Consider the following 21025-nt stretch of genomic DNA (forward strand, 5'->3'; position numbering starts at 1 on the left):
GACTTGAATTCTTTGACCTTTAGTCAAGGTGGAGCGGATCCACCTTTATGAGCCTTCTTAATGTCCAAAACACCAAGTAACCACACCCTAGGTCAGGGTTTCTTGTTTGTAGCCACACCTGTTGTCAACAACTTTGAAAGAGTAAAAATAAGCTCACACTCTGACCTCTAGTCAAGGAGGGACAGGCTCCCATCTGGGAACCCCACGTTTTACACTGACTTGCTTCTCCAGCTGCAACAGCATTCTAAAGACTGGGCCTGAAAGCCATGACATAACCCAGGGTGGGCAGTGGCCTGAGCTGTAGTCCTAACGTGCTCCTTTTCATTGCGCTGCAGATTTGCTGACCATGAGGGAGTACCACTGTCTGCTGCAGCTACTGTGCCCAGATTTCCCACTGGAACTTACTCAGAAAGCAGCCAGGTACGTATGTCCAAGTCTGAGTCTTCAAGTCAGCTGTACTCTGTGGACCAGAGCTTCTCAGAGAAACCAGAACAGAGTATCTCAGAAAAGGCATTAGAAGCTGGGCAGTGGTGGCACAGGCCTTTGGTCCCAGCACTCAGGAGGCATAGGCAGGTGGATCTCTGTGAGTTCAAGGCCAGCCTGGTTTATAAGAGCTAGTTCCAGGACAGCTAGAACTGTTGCATAGAGAAACCCCATCTCAAAAAAAACAAAAACAAAAACAAAAAAAAACCAAAAAAAAAAAAAAAAAAAGAAACAAAAAGTCAGGACTTAAGAATAGAAATATGAGCCAGGCAGTGGTGGCACACACCTTTAATTCCAGCACTCAGGTAGGCAGATCTCTGTGAGTTCGAGGCCAGCCTGGTCTACAGAGTGAGTTCTAGTACAGCCAGAGATACAAAGAAAAACCTGTTAGGAAAAAAATCCTAAACGAGCAGCTCCGCCGGTGCAAAGAAATCCAATTAGGTCAGATAAAACCAAATTAAAATGCCCATCATTTTTTTAAGTACGGTGCTCTCGGGTGGCCGAGCACATGACAGTGAGACAGAAAAGCGGGGAGCACATGCAAACCCGGAATCTCTTTAGTGTTTCTCCTCTGGGAGTCCACTTAAATACCCTGTGGGAGTGGGCATGCTGGGGTTTGGAGTCCAGACTAATGCAATTCCCAGGCCAGGGGGGCTGGGATGAATGCCAGGGGCTGGGGCTCTCCAGACTTAACAAAACCCATCTCAGAAAAAAAAAAAAAAAAAAAAAAAAGAAAGAAAGAAAGAAATATGCCTCTTGGAGAATTCTGATAAGGTCTGGTGAAGGATCTGGCCTGGTGGGGCACACCTGTGGTCCTCCTAGCACACTAGGGGAGGCTAAGGTGGAAATTTTGAGTTCAAGGCCGAGGCTAACCTTGGCTCCAAAGCAAAACAAAACATTTAATTTTTATGTGTATATGTGTGTGTCGGTGTGAGTTTATGTGCACCACATGTGCAAGAACACCAGGAGGTAAGAAAAGGACATCAAATCCTCCAAAACTGGGGGTCGAGCCGTTGTGAGCCACTTTGTGGGTGCTAGGAGCCAAAACGAGATCTACAAGAGCAGCAAGTGCTCTCAGCCACTAAGCCATCTCTCCAGCCCCATCAAATAGTTCTTGGGTGCCAGTTTTATGCAAGTAGTTGCTCTGAATACCGAGGATAGAGTCATTAATAAAATGCATTCCTGTCCCTCACAGCGCGGTGTTAAACGTGGGCCTCTTGAGTACTTGCGCTGCCTGCCAGCGGTTGTCATGTGTCGCCCTGGCTCCGTTCACTCCAGAACATCTATTGTTGTCCCCTCCCTCCTTTGTATTTATTTATTTATCTATAGAATTATGCATATGGATGCTTTGCCTGTGTACCACTTATGTGCCTACTGCCCACAGAGGCAGAAGAGGATGTCAGATCCTGTGGAACTGTGAGCCACCATGTAGATCCTGGGAATTGAACCTAGATCCTCTGAAAGAGCAGCCAGTGCTCTTGACCACTGAGCCCCTTCCTTTTCCATTCTTGATAGTACAGTAAACGGACAGAAGTCGCAGCTTGGCATCTGCCACACCCACTTCTCCCAGATCCTTCTAAGTGATCAGATTTGTGTAAACACTACAAGATTATAAATAATAGGATACTTTGGAAACCACAAATCCTGGTCTAGATGACTCAGCAGTTAGGAGCACTACACAGGCAAGAGGACTGGAGTTCAGATCCCAGAATCCACATAGCAAGCCAGCACCCCACAAACATCTATAACCCCAGCTCCCAAGGATCCATGGCCCTGATATGGCCTTCATGTGTGCGCATAGATACATGCACTGCATACATATGCAGTAGATACCCCGTGTATGAATAGATACCAATTTACACACACACACAAATAAGCAAGCTTTTATTAAAAAATAATTGTTTATTTATTAAGTATACAGTAGTCTGTCTGCATGTTTGCCTGCATGCCAGAAAAGGACACAAGACCTCATTACAGATGGTTGTGAGCCACCGTGTGGTTGTTGGGAATTGAACTCAGGACCTTTGGAAGAACAGGCAGTGCTCTTAACCACAGAGCCATCTCTCCAGCCCTAAACAAGATCTTTATTTTAAAGGTTTAAATAGGGTGGAGAGATGGCTCGACAGATAAGAACATTTGTTGTTCTTACAGAGGACTTGGGTTCAATTTCCCAGCACCCACATGGCAGCTCATTACTGTCCATAACTCCAGTTTCAGGGCATCCAGTGCCCTCTTCTGACATCCACAGGCACCAGGCATGCATGTAGTGCACAGACATACATGCAAGCAAAATACTCATGTACATTAATAATAAATCTAAATTTTTTTAAATAAATAAAAGTTTAAGAACAAAAATGAATTCTTTTTTGTTGAGACAGGATCTTAGGTAGCCCAGACTAAGCTAGTGCTCACTGTGTAACCCTAGATGATCTCTAGCCTTAAAATTCTGATCTCTGGAGAAATGGCTCAGTGGTTAAGAGCATTGCCTGCTCTTCCAAAGGTCCTGAGTTCAATTCCCAACAACCACATGGTGGCTCACAGCCATCTGTAAGAGGTCTGGTGCCCTCTTCTGGCCTGTAGGCATACACACACAAAGAATACCGTACACGTAATAAATAAATCTTAAAGAATTAGTTATTAGTTTAAAAAAATTCTGATCTCTAGCCTCTACCTCTCAGGTGTTGGTAAAAAACAAAAATCTTAATGTCATGGTGCTTTGTACAATTATCAATACAAAGAGGTTTCTAGGCCTCTGTGGTAAGAGGCTTATGTGCTCCTTGACAGAAATGCACCCTCTCACTATGAGGAATGGACACATCATAACCAGCCATACCAACAACGAGAGGGATTGTGAGTGTGCTGTACAAATCACAGGGGAGTGCCTGCAAGACTCCACTCCAGCTGTGTGTGCTGAAGAACTGTAACCACCAGAAATGCCTCTGGACTCTGACCAGAGTTCCAGATGTGGGTGGTTACTGCCCTGAGCCATCCACTGCCAGTTTACTTCTTCAGGGCCCTGAGGTCTGGGCACAGGCTGCAGGAGGCTCCATCTGTGGTGATGCATATGGAAAAGAATGTAATCCACAGGCAGCTGTGAGCCAGAGCCTGCGCATGGTAAGAGCATTTCCACAAGGCAACAAAGCCTTCTGGCCAGGCCCTGGGGCAGCAGGTGTGATGGGCTGGGAACACAGAGCACCCCAGCCAGACAAGCCCTCCACCTCAGCATTCTTTCAGGAATGAGAGAAGTTGGACCTGTTATCCCTATGGTCACCAGAGCATCTTCATCTCATCAATTTCTAAGCTAGGAAGCTTTCCTGATTTGCTGAGAGCATGCACTTGGGGCTTGGGAATGCAGAGAACCTCACAGCATGTGTGAGACCCTGGTTCAGTCCCCAGCCCTGCAGAACAGGAGCATGTGATTGGAACCAGATTTATCATCTCTGAGCCTTACTGTCCTGATTTGTAAGATGGCTGTTGTTTTTTAAAAATGGTATAAGGTACCAGGCGGCAGCTGTAGGCAGGCAGCGGACTCTGGGAGCAGCCAGTCCCAAGGCAGAGACAACTGTGAGTCCCTGCAAGATCCCCTGGGGCCATGTGAGCAGGCAGTGAGCTCACAGAGCAGCGGGAGCCCAAGGCAGAGTCGCCCAAAATCCCTGGGAGGGGGGGTCCCAGAGCAGCTAGCAGCAGGAAACGCTGGCGAGTCCCCGGTCCGGCTTGTGGCGGGCAGAAGACAGAGACATGGACAGACACAACATGTTGAATGTTTATTCAGGGGGTTATGGAGGGGAAAGGGAGAAGGGGGCAGAGAGGGAGAGGGAGGGAGGGAGGGAGGGAGGGGGAGGGAGGGAGGAGGGAGAGAGGGAGGGAGGGAGAGGAAGAAGAGAAAAGAGAGAGAGGGACAGAGAGACAAGCATGCAAGAGAGAGATTCAAGATGGCCGCGAGAGGTCAGGGGTCGCCGGGAGTGGGCGTGGCTTGCCTCTTAAAGGGCCAAAAGAATAACAATGGCGGTAATGCCGGGGCGCGGTGGTGGCGCACGCCTTTAATCCCAGCACTCGGGAAGCAGAGGCAGGCGTATCTCTGAGTTCGAGGCCAGCCTGGTCTACAAGAGCTAGTTCCAGGACAGGCTCTAGAAACTACAGGGAAACCCTGTCTCGAAAAAACAAAACAAAATAATAATAATAATAGTTAAATCAAACATCGTGGTGCATGCCTATCCTCCTAGAAGGTAAGGCAAGAGGATTAGGAGTTCAAGGCCAGCCTGGGATACCTGCCACCTTATCTCAAAACAAAAACCAAAGATAAAATGAAATAAGAATATATAAATAAGTACATGAATAATTCACTGTTATGGCAGTATTGATATTATTATTACCAGATTGTTTTAGCTGAGCTGGCCAGCCTGGTCTACAGAGCTAGTTCCAGGCTACAGTCTGTCTAGAAAAACTAAAAAAGACATTTAAAACCCATGTCAATATACCGTAATAAATTACCTAATTTTTTACACTTGATTTTAGCCCAAAGGATGAAAAGTGATCAAATTTTCCAATTTTTAAAAATGTAACGTAGGGGCTGAGCATGGTGATGCACACTTTTAATCCCAGTACTCAGGAGACAGAGGCAGGCACCTGGGTGCTGCTTGGAAAGGCAGATGTAGTGATTACAACCTCAGAGAACCCTTTTAGCTTAGTCAGCGCCATGTGTGAGATCAGACGCTATTAGAGGGAAAACGGAGGGAAGCACACGCTATAGATACAAAGAGGGGCTTCTGTGGGACTCCAGTCTCTCAGAAAATAAAGCCAACAGTTGACAAATGGAAGCCAAGCATGGTGGCACACGCCTGTGGTCCCATCACTTTGAAGGTAGAAGCAGGCATATTTTTGTGAGTTTGAGGCCAGCCTAGTGTCTAGTGTTAGCTCAGCTATAGCTAACAGTGATACCAGCCTCAAAAAAATTATTTTTAATGAAAAAACTTTAAATACATATATAGTATAGTGAATGAAAGTGGTATCTCACTCCTGAATTCATTCTTCAAGTGTTTGCTGAGCGTCTGGTGTGAAGTGGCAAAAGAATTCTTAAATATGCTACAAAAGGCCCAAGCCCAATGAGCAAGACAAATACAGTTGTCCACAAACAAAACTGTTAATTCAGCAGCCAGTGTTCATTGAGCAAGCGTGCCATTCCTGCAAGGTACCATTTCTGGTACTGCTGCTAGAGCAAAGAACAAAAAGTTCTTGCCTTTGTGGGGCTGATATCCCAGAGGGACGAGGGAGGTACCATTAAAGAAGCAGAAATTTCCCAATGGCAAGTTGAACCCTGGCCTCAAATGTCAAATGCTAACTAATAGACCAGGGGTTCTCAACCTTCCTAATTTTAATTTAATTCTTTAATATAGTTCCTCATGATGTGGTGACCCCCCAACCATAAAATTATTTCATTGCTATTTCATAACTGTAATCTTGCTACTATTATGAATCGTAATGCAAATATCTGATACACAGGCTATCTGATATGGTATCTCCCAAAGGGTTAAGATCCACGGGTTGAGAACAACTGTACTTTCCAAGGAATTAAAATGTAAATGTTCTGTTCAACAAAAGATACCATCAGCAAAATTGGGGACTGAGGTGTGAGCTAGTAACAGAGCACATACTTAGCATGCACAAGGCCATGAATTCAATCCCCAGGACCATGGCCCTCAGAAAAGCTGAAGTTGGTGATGTATGCTTGAAGTCGTGGCTCTGTGGGAAGTTATGGAAGGGGCATCACTTGAGCTCAGGAGTTTGAGTCCAGTCTGGGCAATATAATAAGACCTATGTTGAAAGTAAACAAACCAAGCCTGACTTGGTGACAGAGGCCTGTAATCCTAACTACAGAGGTTAGGCAAGAGAGTCATAGGTTCAAAGCTTGCCTGAACTCCTGAATGAATTCAAGGTGAGCACCAGCAATTTAGTGAGACTGTAATGATCTGTTCTGTCTCTTTAAGAGACAAGCCCCGCCCACTTCCTCCCCTGTCTGCTGAGGCAGGCAGATCTTCCTTCCTGCTTGCAGCCTGAGTCTCTTCTTTTTCCATCTCCCTCTAAAAGAGGCAGTTTTGGTCTCTCCCTTCTCTCCCTTCTTTCTTTGTCTCTGTCTCTCTATTTCTCTCTGCCTCTCTGCTCTTCTCCCCTTCTTCCTTCCCCTCCATAACCCAGTAAATAAATATGCAACCTCATTCTGCATGACATGTCTGTCTCTCACTAGCTGCATGGTTCCCTGCCTGGGATCAGCTGCCTTCGGAGACCTGCAGCATGGTCTCATGGCATGCCCATCTGTCTGTCTCTCCTCATGGCCTGCTGCAGCCACTCACGGAACTGTACTGTCCCTGTTTGGGACTGGCTGCTCTCGGACCCACTGTTTGCTGCCTGCTGCCACATGGCCCACTGCTGCCGCTCGGGGACCTGTGCCAGTCCCAGCCTAGGCCTGGCTGCTTTTGAGACATGCTGCCCACTGATGCCACTCATGGCACCAATGTAATGATAAAATGGAAAAATGCTGCAGGATCCCTGGTGGCTGCAGCGGCAGAAATGCTGCAGATCTCTGAGCAGAGAGGCAGAGAGAGAGAGAGAGAGAGAGAGAGAGAGAGAGAGAGGAGAGACAGAAGCTGCCTCTTAGAGAGGGAGACAGAAAAGGAAGGAACTCAGGCTGCAAGCAGGAAAGATCTGCCTGCCACAGTGGATGGGAGAGGGAGTGGGCGGGGCTTGCCTCTTAAAGAGACAGATCATTACATTCCCATCTCGGTTAAGGGAATGGGGTGGCAGATTCTCAAGGCTGCTTCCTGCTTATTTGTGGGCGTTGTCTTTGGGGGCGGGGAATCTGAGAAGGCTCGGTGTTGGTCACATCCTAGCGTAGCTGGTCTGTTTGTTCCTGTCTGGTGTTTGTGGTATGGAAATGTCTGGTGTCTCTTACACCTGTTTAAGGTATTGACAGAACAGAGGACAAAGTTAAGGAAAGAGAAATTAAGGACCAGGGAATTGAGAGGGGGTGTATCTGGCCTGTTTTAGGTGGATCCTTCAATTGGGCTCCCTGGAACTCACAAGAATTCTTTGGGTTTGTGAAAACAGAAGATTTAGACATATACATTGTGTAAACAGTAGCATATTTATATCAGAATGACCGTGGCAGATGTTTTTGTACAATGAAAAGTATTTTTGAGACTATGGAAGGCAGTGTGGGAGAGAAATTTGATAACTTGTATTTGTCCTCACACCTTTATAACTTGCAGGTCTTGTATTTTACTGAAATGTGTTTGGTGAGGTGTCCTTTTAAACAGACAAAACCTCTCTGCTGTCAAACTGCATCAGAGATCTTTGAGAAAGATGAAATTTTATTGAGTTGTTGATTTAAAAACGACAGAGAACTTACTTGGTTGGCACCTAGAGCTACTCCTCAGGGTCCTCCATGGTTGCTGAAGGTCATATTTGCCTTTTGCTGTTTAGCACAGGGCCTGCCAGGCTCCAGAAGACCCTGTAGGCTAGAAATCTGTAGGAAGACAAGCCTACCTTGACCCAAGCAGCGAGGCTATCCATTCCAGTGATTCTGTCCATGTCTGGAGCTCTTCAGTTTAGATGAAAGGCAGTTTTTCCCAGTGGTCAGCGTTTGGCAGTTGAAGCGAATTGCAGATGGACATTGTTCTGTGCCCGTCTGTCTCTGTCTTCTTTGGAGGAAATAGAGTGCAGCTGCTAGGAGCCAACCTGTCTTTTTTGTTGTTATGAAAAGCTTTTTTTTCTCTAAGAAAATGAAACTGTTTTTTACTTATTATAATCTAAAGCATATGAAAAGTTTTTAAATAATTAAATATTTAAATTCAAGCTCAGATCTCTGAGTAGTTGAGGGCTATTTATCAGGTAAAACTATAGTATAGAATCTGCCTGGAGGGCTGGGTCTGAGCTTGACTGTACTGGCTCTCAACTTAACAGGCAAGATTTATACTCATAAAAAGGCAGAAAGTAGAAAAAACTGCTTGCAATAGAAGGTTAATGGTAGAATTGACAATAGCAGAGAACAGCTTAATGTATTTTAATGAGGGTTGGATTAAATATAAAGTATTTTTGTAAGAGACTTAAAAGTACATACCAGTTTAAAACATGAGATTTATTGTTTTTGTAGTCTGAAATGAGATGCAATGAACAATTATAACATTTAAGTTACATATATGAACATACATACACAGAGTGAACAGGAATTGGGTGAAGTGGATGCTCTTAGTGGGCCCTACCAAAGGCATGCCACTCACAAAACACACATGTAACAGAGCCAGCAAGAGGAATTTAGAGACAAAACATAAGTAAATTGGGGGACCAGGCAGGGTATACCTCAGTAAAGATGGTAGGACTTGGTCACCTGACCTGGCTCTCAGTTAAGATGTTGGTGAAGTCACCTGACCTCAGTTAAGGTGGCAGTAAGGTCACTTAACCTCAGTCAGAATGGCAGCAGTCACATGTTGTATGGAAAAGCGACAATTTTTGAGCTGCAGGGATTTTAAGTTTAATGATAATAAGAGATACATAGAGGTGTGATCTGCCCTGTGGCTGAGCCGCCATGCCACAAGCTGCAGCAGGAAGCAAAAGGCTGGAATTGAAAACAGCCACCTCGTGAATCCAACCAGTCTTGTTGGCAGCAGTAGTGGTGGCAGGGACAGTTTGAGGAAACTCTTTCCATTTGCCTGTGCACTGACAGTGTTAGAAAGCTCTCGTAAAAGAGGAACTGGCGGGACACCAGCAGAGTGAGGGTAGGAGCTGAAGGAGTAGGGCATTAAGGCCTGTGGTTTTAGGGCCTCTAAAAGGCATCCATCCCAGGGGGGAACAGACATGGATGGCTTGCTACCCACAGCTGAAACTGTGAAAACCCATGAAAAACGGTGACACCACAAGGCCTCAACAGGACGACTCCCCTATAGGTGGGGTGTAAATCAGCGCGAACACCACAGGACTGTGGGAGGGCGTCCCCTGATCCTGGGTTGGGTGCTATGGCCTGGCTGGATCCGGTCGGGGTGACTCAGAAGGCAGAGAGGCCAGAGGTCACTCTGAGCAGCCTTTGAGAGTGGGGGAAAGGGGGAGAAAAGAAAAGAAAAAGAAAAAAAATAGAAAGAAAAGCTGAGGGCTGGAGAGATGGCTCAGTGGTTAAGAGAATTGGCTGCTCTTCCAGAGGTCCTGAGTCCAATTCCCAGCAACTACATGGTGGCTCACAACCATCCATAATGAGATCTGGTGCCCTCCTCTGGCCTGCAGGCATACATGCAGGAATAATGCAGGCAGAACACTTTATATATAATAAATAAATAAGTCTTTAAAAAAAGAGAAAGAAAAACCGAGGAACCCTGGGCCCCCAGTCAAATGCACCACCCAGAATGTGCAGTGCTAGCACAGGAGGATTAACCCCGAGTCAGTCCGGTCACAATTTTAGCTAAGGGAAGCAATCCAGAGACAAATGTCAGTGAAAGGCTCAACAGTCCATGGTTGGGGGCTGTCCCCCCATTTCTAGGAACACCAGAAGATTGCCAGGAGCTCACCAGTTTATTTCTCAGGTTCAGAGAAATGGTTAAGCTGACCAGAATTGAAGCCGGTGGTTAATGTAATGGAAAAATTAAAAATGCTGCAGGATCCCTGAGACCCAGGCAGCTCCAGCTCAGGAACCTGCAGCATTTCTGCTGCTGCAGCTGCAGGGATCCTGCAGCATTTCTGCTGCTGCAGCTGCAGGGATCCTGCAGCATTTTTAATTTTACCATTACAGAGACCTTATCTCAAATTCAAAGGTATGAAGAGGGCAGGATATAGTTCAGTAGTCAGTCCCTAGTACTGTTTTGTTGTTGTTGTTGTTTTTAAGTTGATCTTGACAATGTGGTACACAACTTTAATCCCAGCACTTTGGAGGCACAACCTATGTGAGTTCAAGGACAGCCTGGTCTACTTACTAAGTTTCAGGGGGAAAAAAATGAAAGAGTAGAAGAGAATATTTACTTTGTTAGACTCTAGAAGTCCCAGAACTTTCTAGTACTAAAAACGTTTTACTTGGGTATGGTGGCGTATGCACTTGTAATTCCACTTGACGGAAGGATCAGAAGTTCAAGACCAGCCTGATCTGTGTGAGACTGTCTCAAAAACAAAAACAAAACAAGAACTTTTAAAAGTTGAATTGAAGAACTTAGATAGTAGGTTATTCTCGGCAGTAATCTGAGAGTTAAGTACTTTTTTGAAACGAAAAGGGAAAGGCAGGATTTGATGATTTGACTAGACAGCAGAGCAGAGCAGAGAGGACCAAAGAATTCCAGGTAAAATGTGCACCGACAGTGCCTGCAGAGAGACGTGTTTAGGGCAGGAGGAAGGGAGGCCTTCTAAGCAGCACATTAAGTGCAGGCCTTTACCTTCCCCAAACCTGTGTGGACGTCCACGCAAGACTTCAGGCTTCTCTGGTGGTTCTGGGATACTGCAGCTATAAGTTGTCATAATTAATTGTCATATATAATTGGCAGTCAGGCCTGTGTCTTCAGCCCTTCTCCAGGCAGGTGCCAGAACTGGGAGCAGCAGCAAGAGCAGGAGCAGGGAGAGGCCCCCCCGAGGAAGGTCATTGCCAGCAGAGTCCAGGGTTGTGTTTTCTTAACAGATACAATGGCTTAGAATCTGTATTTACAATTCAGAAAGACCTGGATTTGAATGAGACTCTCCAGCTTCTAGCTTGTGATCTTGGTTAGCATGTGAACCTGTGTCCTTGTAAATATGCCTACTGAACTTATCTCACCAAACCAGTAAGAGCAGATACGGCTCATCAGGTAGCATTTGCCACTAAGAATGGCACCTGAGTTCCATCTCTGTCCCCTTAAGCCGTCCTCTGACCTCCACCCATGACCGTGGCATGACCTGTCCACCTCCATATTCACAAATCAGCAAATACAATCTTAATTCAAAAGATATTAAGCATTGTTGTTGTTATTAATATTGCTCTGGGTCAGATTTGTCAGGCCCTACAGGGATTGGAGTGCCCTGAAAGTAAGGTTGATCCCTAGGAAAAGCTGTGGCCCATATGTCCTATGCCTTTTGAGGACTGGACTGGGGTAGCACATCTCCCACCCAAGCCTTCCCCAGTGGCAGCTCCCTGACCTGGGGTCAGGTCCCTGTGGTTTGACCGTGGTCCTCTTCTCACAGCCCTGACAACACAAGCCAACCTGGGGACATGCTTCCACCATCCCAACGAAGGACACTAGTCACAAGGCCTCTCCAAAGACATTCAGTCATGTAAAGCAGCTGTTCTTTTGAGCCTTGGCTAAGAGCTGGTTTCCCCAAAAGTGAGCTAGAAACTAAGTAGCCAACTTTGGTCAGGCAGCTTCTGCCTGACTTGGAAGCTGGTGGCCTTGACTTGCACTGAGCCGTGATCATTTCTTCTTTATATGTGAAGAAACTGAGATGCAGATAGAACTGAGACTTGATCCCTGAGTCAGCACACCCAGAATTTCAGGGAAAGGGACCTGCTCATGCCACTAGAGCAGGGATGCAGAGGAAGTTGGCACCCTAGGAGTTTGGACTGGAAGCTTGGCACCCACTTACCTCCCAGCCAGCCAGCTTGTCCCAGCTGTTGGAAGTCAGCAAGAAAGAGAGCAGCCAAGCCCCTGGGACTAGTTCCGACCCTGCCAACTAAACTTTCTTCATCACAGTTGGCTGCCCTGGACTCCACCCTCCACATGGTTCTTGCTCAGAGCCAGCCTGAACCAGAGTGCCTGTATTTCTCCCCAGAGGCCTGCTCGCTAGCCCAGAGCTATGGCCTGCAAGGATCCCTCCAGGATCCGATAGATTTGTGCATACTCTTGTTGGCGCATACCTTTAATCCCAGGCTTTAGGAGCTCAAGGCCACCCTGGTCTACACAGTGAGTTCCAGGATAGCTAGACAGCTAGGACTACACAGAGAAACACCTGTCTTGGGGGGAAAAGAAGGGAAAAGGAGAAGAGGAGGAGGTGTTTCTGGCACAAGCATGATCAGTAATTCAAATGTAAGTTCGGTTCCTGGAATCCCAGAGGTACTGACAACAGACTGCAGAAAAGATTCAAGGGCCAGATATTCTTTTTTCTTTTTCCATGATATTTATTGAGCTCTAAATTTTCTCTGCTTCCCTCCCTGCCTCTCCCCTCCCCCCTTCAGCCCTCCCCTAAGGTCCCCATGCTCCCAATTTACTCAGGAGATCTTGTCTTTTTATACTTTCTACTTCCCATGTAGATTAGATCTATGTAAGTCTCTCTTAGTGTCCGTATTGTTGTCTAAGATCTCTGGGATTGTGGTTTGTAGGCTGGCTTTCTTTCCTTTATGTTTAAAAACCACCTATGGGTGAGTACATGTGATAATTGTCTTTCTGTGTCTGGGTTACCTCACTCAAAATAATGTTTTCTAGCTCCATCCATTTTCCTGCAAAATTCAAGATGTCGCTATTTTTTTTCTGCTGTGTAGTACTCCATTGTGTAAATGTACCACATTTTTTTTATCCATTCTTTGATCAAGGGGCATTTATGTCGTTCTGGCTATGACAAAGCTGCTATGAACATAGTTGAGCACATGTCCTTGTGGCACAATTGAGCATCCTTTTGATATATACCCAAAAGTGGTATTACTGGGTCTTGAGGAAGGTTGTTTTCTAATTTTCTGAGAAATCACCATACTGACATCCAAAGGGGTTGTACCAGCTTGCATTCCCACCAGCAATGCAGGAATGTTCCCTTTTCCCCACAACCTCTCCAGCATAAGTTGTCATCAGTGTTATGATCTTGGCCATTCTTACAGGTGTAAGATGGAATCTCATAGTTGTTTTGATTTGCATTTCTCTGATGACTAAAAATGTTGAACATTTCCTTAAGTGTCTTTCAGCCATTTTAGAATTTCTGTTGAGAGTTCTCTGTTTAGGTCTGTACTCCATTTTTTTTTATTGGATTATGTGATCTTTTGGTGTCAAGGGCCAGATTTTCATGCTCAGCACTGTGTCTGTGAGCAACAGATAAGCTCATACTCCCAGGGACTTTGCTCCTGACCAGGCGACAGGCACACATTCTTGACCCACAGTCGAAAGCACTGCTCTTTGGTCACAAATTCTCCTATGCTAAAACTGTTCAAGTGTTTCCTCTTAGAATAGCAAAGCCATCTTGAAAAGAGCAGCAAATTCCTGAAGTGGATAAGAACTGGCAGGAGAAGAGGGAGGGGAAACTGCAGCCAGGGTGTGAAATAGATAAATAATAAATTCATATGTATATATGTATATACGTATTCATATATATATATATGAGTCGTTGTCTCTCTGGCTGTCAGGCCAATAGTCCCAGAAGCTAGCTGTACAGCAGGGAGGGTGTGGAGTTAATACTTTGCATTTAAAAAAAATTTTATTTGTACTTAAATAAAACCTGAGACTAAACATAATAAAAGCAATAAAAGGAGGCTAATGATCTAATCAAGAATAGCCTCTCAGGCTAGAGTGATGGCTCAGTGGTTAAGAGTATTCGCGGTTTTTCTAGAAGACCTGGCTTTGGTTCTCAGCACCCAGGGTTCACAACTACCATAACACTAATATTAGCACATACACCTGTACTAACACACTCATAGCTACACACAGACACACATAACTAAAACTAAACAAAATCTTAGAAAAGAAAGTCACCGGGTGTGATGACACACCCCTGAATCCCAGCACTCGGAAGGCAGAGGCAGTGATCTCTGTGAATCTGAGGCTAGCCTGGTCTACAAAGCGAGTTCCAGGACAGCCAAGAGAAATCCTGTCTTGAAAAACGGAAATAAAACAAACAAGCAAAACCTCTGACAGAAAGCTGGAGCCAGTTCTGAGGTAGGGACAAGTCTGGGTTAGGGAGAGCTTTTGCTAACACTCCAGAGAGGTGCTCAGTGTCCGCTTGGGGCCTCTGGGAAGCAGAGTCTGCCTCAGGAGCATGCTAATGGGGAGAAATTCAGAGTAGCCTCTAGAATGAGCAGTTGTGATGATGACTGCACAATGTTTTCAGTATACTAAAACACTGACTTACACATTTGTCATGGGTTGATTTTACGGTACTTTAATTACATCACAATATAATGACTAATAAAGATACACATCAACTATGACTGTCAACATGAGCCCAGGATTCAGGTTAAAGGTAGAGGCATTTGCTGTCTTCCAAAGCTTCAAGGCATCACCCAAGGTTTTCCCGGGGCAAGACTCAGCCCAGTTCTCTCCTGAAGTCATTTGCTTTTGGCCGCTCGCTAGGGTGCTTGGCCATCCAGGAGCAGAGAGAGCAGCAGGGATAGGGTGCTCCCATCTCCCCTTCTGAGCTGGCCCTTCCCCCTGGGTATTCCTGGTGGAGCCTGCACCTTCTGCCTCTGCAGTGGATCTTCTTTATGTCTTCTCCCTCCCATCTGTAATGGATTAATTAAAAATGCTGCAGGATCCCTGGACCCCTGGTGGCTGCAGTGGCAGAAACGCTGCAGATCCCAAGCAATGGCAGTGGGCCATGTGGCATCAGGCAGCGAACAGCAAGTCCCGAGAGCAGCCAGTCCCAGGCAGGGACAGCACAGCAGGCCACGAGGAGAAACAGACAGGCATGTCACAAGACCATGCTGTAGGTCTCCGAAGGCGGCTGGTCATGGGCAGGGAACCACGTGGCGGGTGAGAGACAGACGAATAGGCACACCATGCAGAATGAGCTTGGATATTTATTTAGTGGGTTATGGAGGGAAAAGGGAGAAGGGAAGAAAAGTGGAGAGTAAGAGAGAGAGAAAGAGAGAGAGAAGGGAGAGACAGAAGGAGGAAGGGGAGAAGTGGGGAGAGGGAGAAGCTGCCTCTTTGAGAGGGAGATGGAAAAGGAAGGAACTCAAGCTGGAAGCAGATCAGCCTGTCTAGGAGAGGGGAGTGGCGGGGGGGGGGGGGGGGGGGGTAATGGCTTGTCTCTTAAAGAGACAGGACAGACTGTTACGCCATCCAGATGTAGGAAGTGGGCTCACTCGTTGCCCTCACTCTTATTTTTGCTTTTAATTTTTTACTCAGGTTATGAGAAATCATGGGCATCTTTTGGATTTTGATGCTTCATGTAGTTTCCCAGCCACTGATAAGGGCCCTAAGCACCCTCCTGTGGTCCTTGCAACACTGCTGCTTCCTACTCTGGCCTCCGTTTTTCCCCAGCTGGTAGTGGAGGCAGCTTTCCTTCTTCCCCAGAGGAACAGTTAAAGCTCTAAGATACACATGAGAAATAAACATAAAGGAGCCAGAAGCTAACGTGTAAACTAACACTAGTGTCTCTACTGTGTCTTATTATTTTTAGATAGGGTCTCGAAGTAGCTCTGGCTGTCTTGGAACTCTCTCTGTAGACCAGGCTGGTGCTGGCCTTGAACTCACAGAGCTCTACCTGCCTCTGCTTCTCCAGTGCTGGGATATAAGGCATGCAGTTGACTTCTTCCTTCTTTTAGAAGAAGCAGCGTGACCTAATGAAAACACTCAGCCTTTGGTGTCACACAAACTCACATATTACGTATGCACTTTAGTGAGCTTTCTCCTTTGGGATCAGACCCTCAGGTACAAAAGGAAGCAACAAACCCCAACCTCTTACGGTGTTATGGGATGAAATTTAATGAAGGTAGTTAAATACGATGTGTAGTGCCCGCTGTGGGGCAGAGTGCTCTGCACAGTCCTACAGCGAGGGCACTACAAACAGTATTCTCCATAAAGTCCTTTCTCTGCAGTAAACAATACTGGTTCTCAAGATGACCCACTTGCCAGGGTGGAGACCCTCTGATTGAGGAAGTAGAGATTTAGAGAAATACCCCAAAGCAAAACTAAAACAATTTAAAATAGAAAAAGAAAGCTAAAGCCAGAAGGCACCGTCAGAAACAGACTGGAGGCTCAGCTCCACTCTAGTGGAGGATTTTGGCACCTGCCTGGTGCACGACTAGAGCCCAGCAGTGCTCGCTCCCTCCATCCCTGAGCAGAGTATGGGCATGGCTGGGGGGTGGCTTCTCCCTGAGGTGCCAGCAGGAAGAATGAGACAGGCACTTGCAGTGGCCACCATTAGCAGATACATGTTTTCTGACACTTCACAAGTGCAGAATTGCCCACTTCTGCCCCCAGTCTACCTTCCATGTCCCAGAGCAGAGGTCCCTGTTGCTGCTTTGGCCATTTGATAGCTTATTAAATCTCAGCACCACTTGCCAAGACCACTTTAAACCTCTTGGCTGTTCCTTTTTGCCTCCTCTGATCAGCAGTATTTATTCGGAACTAAATGGCCCTCACTGCAGAATGAGGATTTACTGCTTAAGAATATGAAAAGAAATCTTGGCTGCACTACAATTGCACCCTTTCTTAGCTGCCTCCACCCCACTCTGCCCATGCTCCACTGACTGGTGCCTCTGAGACTGACCTGGGAGCTGCCCTGGAGTGGTGTGCTCGTGCAGCGGATGGGGAGGTGAGGTGAATGGAAGAGCGGCTTGCTTTGGGGCCCTCCTCCCAAATGTGCTGCGGCTCCAAGGAGACCAGAGGCGCAGAAATGCCATCTGTGCTTCATCCTTGTCACTGTCCGTTTGGTTTTTATCCCCTCAAGGGCACATACGTGTAACACACTCTCGTTTCTCAGATTCTCTCCCTCTTTCCCCTCAGGATCGTGCTCATGGATGATGCTATGGACTGCTTGATGTCTTTTTCAGATTTCCTTTTTGCTTTCCAGATCCAGTTTTATTATTCAGGTGAGAATGTGTCTTTTGTCAGGGACCATGTCTCTGTTCCTCACCCTGTTATCTTTTCCATATGTGCCTGGCACACATATTTCCCTTCCCCACTTCCTAAGGGGAACAACCCACTAACAAGATGTCTGGTTTACACTGGTGGTCACAATACCGTGTGCCAAACTACTTTCTCAGCCTCCTGAAGATACTGACAAAGCACTTCTTCCAGTCACACACACACACACACAGTAAGGATATCAGCATCATTCACTTATTAAGAACTTACTGCCTCCAGGTCAGCACTGAGCTGAGGACTCGAATCCGCTCACGCGTCCTGAGAGAGGCTTGCAGAGGTTAGACCTCAGACCTGCGCTTGAGGTCTGATCTTTGGCCTTACTTAAGTGCCCCAATCTGTTTCCTTGATTGCAGCCCAAGGGCTGTTCAGGCAGGAGCTAGACCCTGGGGTCCAGCTGCCTGCGCCCAGCTGCCGCGGCAGTCCTGTCCCACCTTAGGGAAGAGCAGCCATGTTTGGGAGAATTCCTCTCCTCTAACAGGCTGACACAGAGGAAAGAGAGGAGTGGTGGGGGGGGGGGGGGGCAGGCCGTAAGTCATTGTTTACTAACAATGTGACTGCAAAGCTTGGAAAACGTCAAACGATTACTAAATTAGCAGCTTGTAGGCTCCTCTCTTCCGCAGTGGTATTTAGAGTACACTGAAAGCGGCCTTGTCCAGGCAGTAACAAAATAATACTTCCTGCAGCTTCCAATATGCTTTCATGAAGTAGATGGCCTCGTGAAACGGGGCTCATCAATGAGAATGTACATGTGTTCACTTCTAGTATTTAAGATGAACCAGCACAGTATTAGTCACTCGGAGGGTATGGCCCCTGCCATTGTTCAAGGTGCTTACCTTCCAGCAAGGAGACAGATAAACAAATAATTACATAGCAAACTTGTCACTGGGTAAATGATTCAAAAAAGATAGGGTGCAGCCGGGCGGTGGTGGCGCGCGCCTTTAATCCCAGCACTCGGGAGGCAGAGGCAGGCGGATCTCTGTGAGTTCGAGACCAGCCTGGTCTACAAGAGCTAGTTCCAGGACAGGCTCCAAAGCCACAGAGAAACCCTGTCTCGAAAAACCAAAAAAAAAAAAAGATAGGGTGCTCTGCAAGTATACAGTGGGGCCATCTGGTCTAGGAGTGCGGCACCTCGTGAGGGCAGCAGTCACTCACTCCAGCTGTTTCGCCATCTGCACCGAGGCTCGATAGAACTGAGCTATCAGAGGAGGTGGCACGTGGTGAAAAATGAAATATGACCTCCTTGCCTAAACTGCCCCTTCCTATCCCTATGGTACCAGAATTTCTGGACAGTGTGGCTGCCATCTATCAGGACTTGCTGTCGGGGAAGAACCCCAATACAGTGATTGTGCCAACATCATCCAGTGGACAGCATCGCCAGCGGCCTGCCTTGGGTGACGCTGGTGTGCTGGATGGCGTGGAGGCGTCACTCTTCCGTCAGCGCCTGGAGAGCCTGTGTGACCGGCACAAGTACAGGTGGGACATGGGCAGAGGCCCACTTCAGCCCTGGGGGTCAGGCCACTGGTCTGGGAACAAGTCTCTAGAAACATTTTGATTGGTTCAGGGTTTCCCCGGGCCCAGGATGGTTGTGATTTAAAGATAGGGCCATTTGTTCCCAAGGCAGGTGGCTCGCTTACAAAGAAGCATTTTCACCAGGAGAAACAGCTGTAGGTGACTTGCTTACCAGGGAAGACAAGCCTTGACCTTTTGAAAAAGAACAAATTCACTGTTCCAAACTTCCTACAGGAAGGGAAGTGCAAAGGCCCCTTAGAGATACAGCCTCCAGGCAAGGAGCTGTCACCAGTGGCCACGTCCTCTTCCCTCTTCCAGGTCCCCTGTAAAAGCGTTGGTTATGGGGTTGGGTATGGCAGAGCACATACCTAGCATGCTCCGTCTCTAACCCCAACTAAATAGCACTAAGCACACCAGCCCTGTCTGCAGTCTGGGCCATGATCCTCCCAGCCCTGAGTGTCCTGGAGGTGGGGATGAAAAATGGCCCTTAAGCCGGGCGATGGTGGCGCACGCTTTTAATCCCAGCACTCGGGAGGCAGAGGCAGGCGGATCTCTGTGAGTTCGAGACCAGCCTGGTCTACAAGAGCTAGTTCCAGGACAGGCTCCAAAGCCACAGAGAAACCCTGTCTCGAAAAACCAAAAAAAAAAAAAAAAAAAAAAAAAGAAAAAAAGAAAAATGGCCCTTAGACTTGAACCTCTGCTCTTTCCCTTCCAGCTGCCCACCCCCAGCGCTTGTCAAAGAGATCCTGAGCAACGTCCAGAGGCTGACTTTCTATGGCTTCCTTGTGGCCCTCTCAAAGCATCATGGAATCAACCAGACGCTGGGTAAGCAGAACTCATGTGACCTCTGTGCAGTAGCAGCTGGTCACCATGGCAGACGTGGCCCTCCAAGGGTAGGACACTGCTTCTGATTCTTGGGCCTAGAAGCTGCAGTGTGCATAATCCCAAACTGCCAGCCCTAGGAGGTCCCTCACATTCCATGCAACTGCTCACATTCCATGTGACTGCTCACATTCCATGTGACTGACAGCCTTCTGCCCTGCCCCAACATGAGGAGCTGCTGCTCTGCTCTCTGGCATAGGTCTGCCCAGCCCCTCCCTAGAGAATCCCTGGTTCTGCTCTAGGGAGGGGCCTGCAGGCTGGGCAGATGCAGGGCTATTTACCCGGTGGCTCTGGAGATTATATAGCAAAGTGACCTGAATTCAGTTCAGAAACAGGGCAAAGCTGTGTCTGGGAGGTGGTTTTGTTTTTGTTTTTTTTTTTGTTTGTTTGTTTGTTTTTTTTTCCAGGTGGGAAAAAAGAAATCTGGTAAATCTGAGAAAGACAAATGGAAAAAAAGTGGAGACCGGCCCAGGTTCCCTGCCTGTGGTCTTTACCCTCACTGGCGGGCCTCCACCCACTGCACTCCCCCCTCCCCCCCAACCCCCCCACCCCCCACAACAGTCCTCTCCCAGGGAGAGACCAGCAAGTCATTCTTGCTGGAGGTTTGTTGGTTTTGTTATTTTGAAACAGGGTCTTACTGTACAGCTCTGTGTAGCCTGGACTGTACTAAGTAGACCAGGCCAACCCTGAACCACCTGACTCTGCTTCCCAAGTGCTAGGACTAAAGGTGTGTGCCATGAAACCCAGATCCTGCTGGATTTTAAAGGATTTATAATTCCATCTTCGCTCAGAAGAATCTCCTGTGTGATTAGATCCAGGTTCCTGAGTCTCAGAGAGACACAAGGCATTCCCCCTCCTTGTGGCAGTTGAGGGGATGGGATCAAGAGAAGAATAATTAACATTTACTAAACATCCAGCACAATGGGCTGTGCTGGAGCCTTTATGCTTATTTCTGTACACCTGCCAGAGCTCTAGAGGAGACAGGCAAGATAAGCATGCATGCTGCCTAGAAGTCTAGTTACTGAGTCAGGCGGGTGTGTGTGTGTGTGCTCAACTACATGAGATTCCTAACTAGGGTCACCTAGTTAGCTGGACTGCGGCTAGAAGAGAAGCCAATTGGAAACCAGATTCAAGAGCCAGTGGCGACTCCCTAGATGCCCCTCACAGTCTTTTCTGCCAGTGACAGCTGCTAGGAGGAAAAGGCTAGTTAGCAATGATCACCGCCTGCACTCATCCCATACCCTCTCCGGTCTTCAAAAGGAACCTTCAAAGCTGGGTGGAAGCGCACACCTTTAATTCCAGCACTGGTCAGACAGAGGCAGGCGGATCTCTATAAATTCAAGGCCAGCCAGGTCTATAGAGTGAGTTTC

At 47.1% G+C, this 21025-nt stretch overlaps 1 protein-coding gene across 1 annotated transcript in view; it reads left to right on the forward strand.

Moving 5' to 3' along the window:
• C5H11orf49 (chromosome 5 C11orf49 homolog) overlaps positions 1 to 21025 on the forward strand; it is a 172398-nt gene that overhangs the window by 148987 nt on the left and 2386 nt on the right. Inside the window, exons 4-7 of the mRNA XM_038332177.1 lie at positions 336 to 420; positions 17124 to 17209; positions 18542 to 18737; positions 19489 to 19598. Coding sequence (XP_038188105.1) covers positions 336 to 420; positions 17124 to 17209; positions 18542 to 18737; positions 19489 to 19598 — 477 coding nt within the window. The remainder of the gene's footprint in view (positions 1 to 335; positions 421 to 17123; positions 17210 to 18541; positions 18738 to 19488; positions 19599 to 21025) is intronic.

The sequence above is a fragment of the Arvicola amphibius genome, chromosome 5 (genome assembly GCF_903992535.2).
Source record: "Arvicola amphibius chromosome 5, mArvAmp1.2, whole genome shotgun sequence".
Taxonomy (NCBI): Eukaryota; Metazoa; Chordata; class Mammalia; order Rodentia; family Cricetidae; genus Arvicola; species Arvicola amphibius.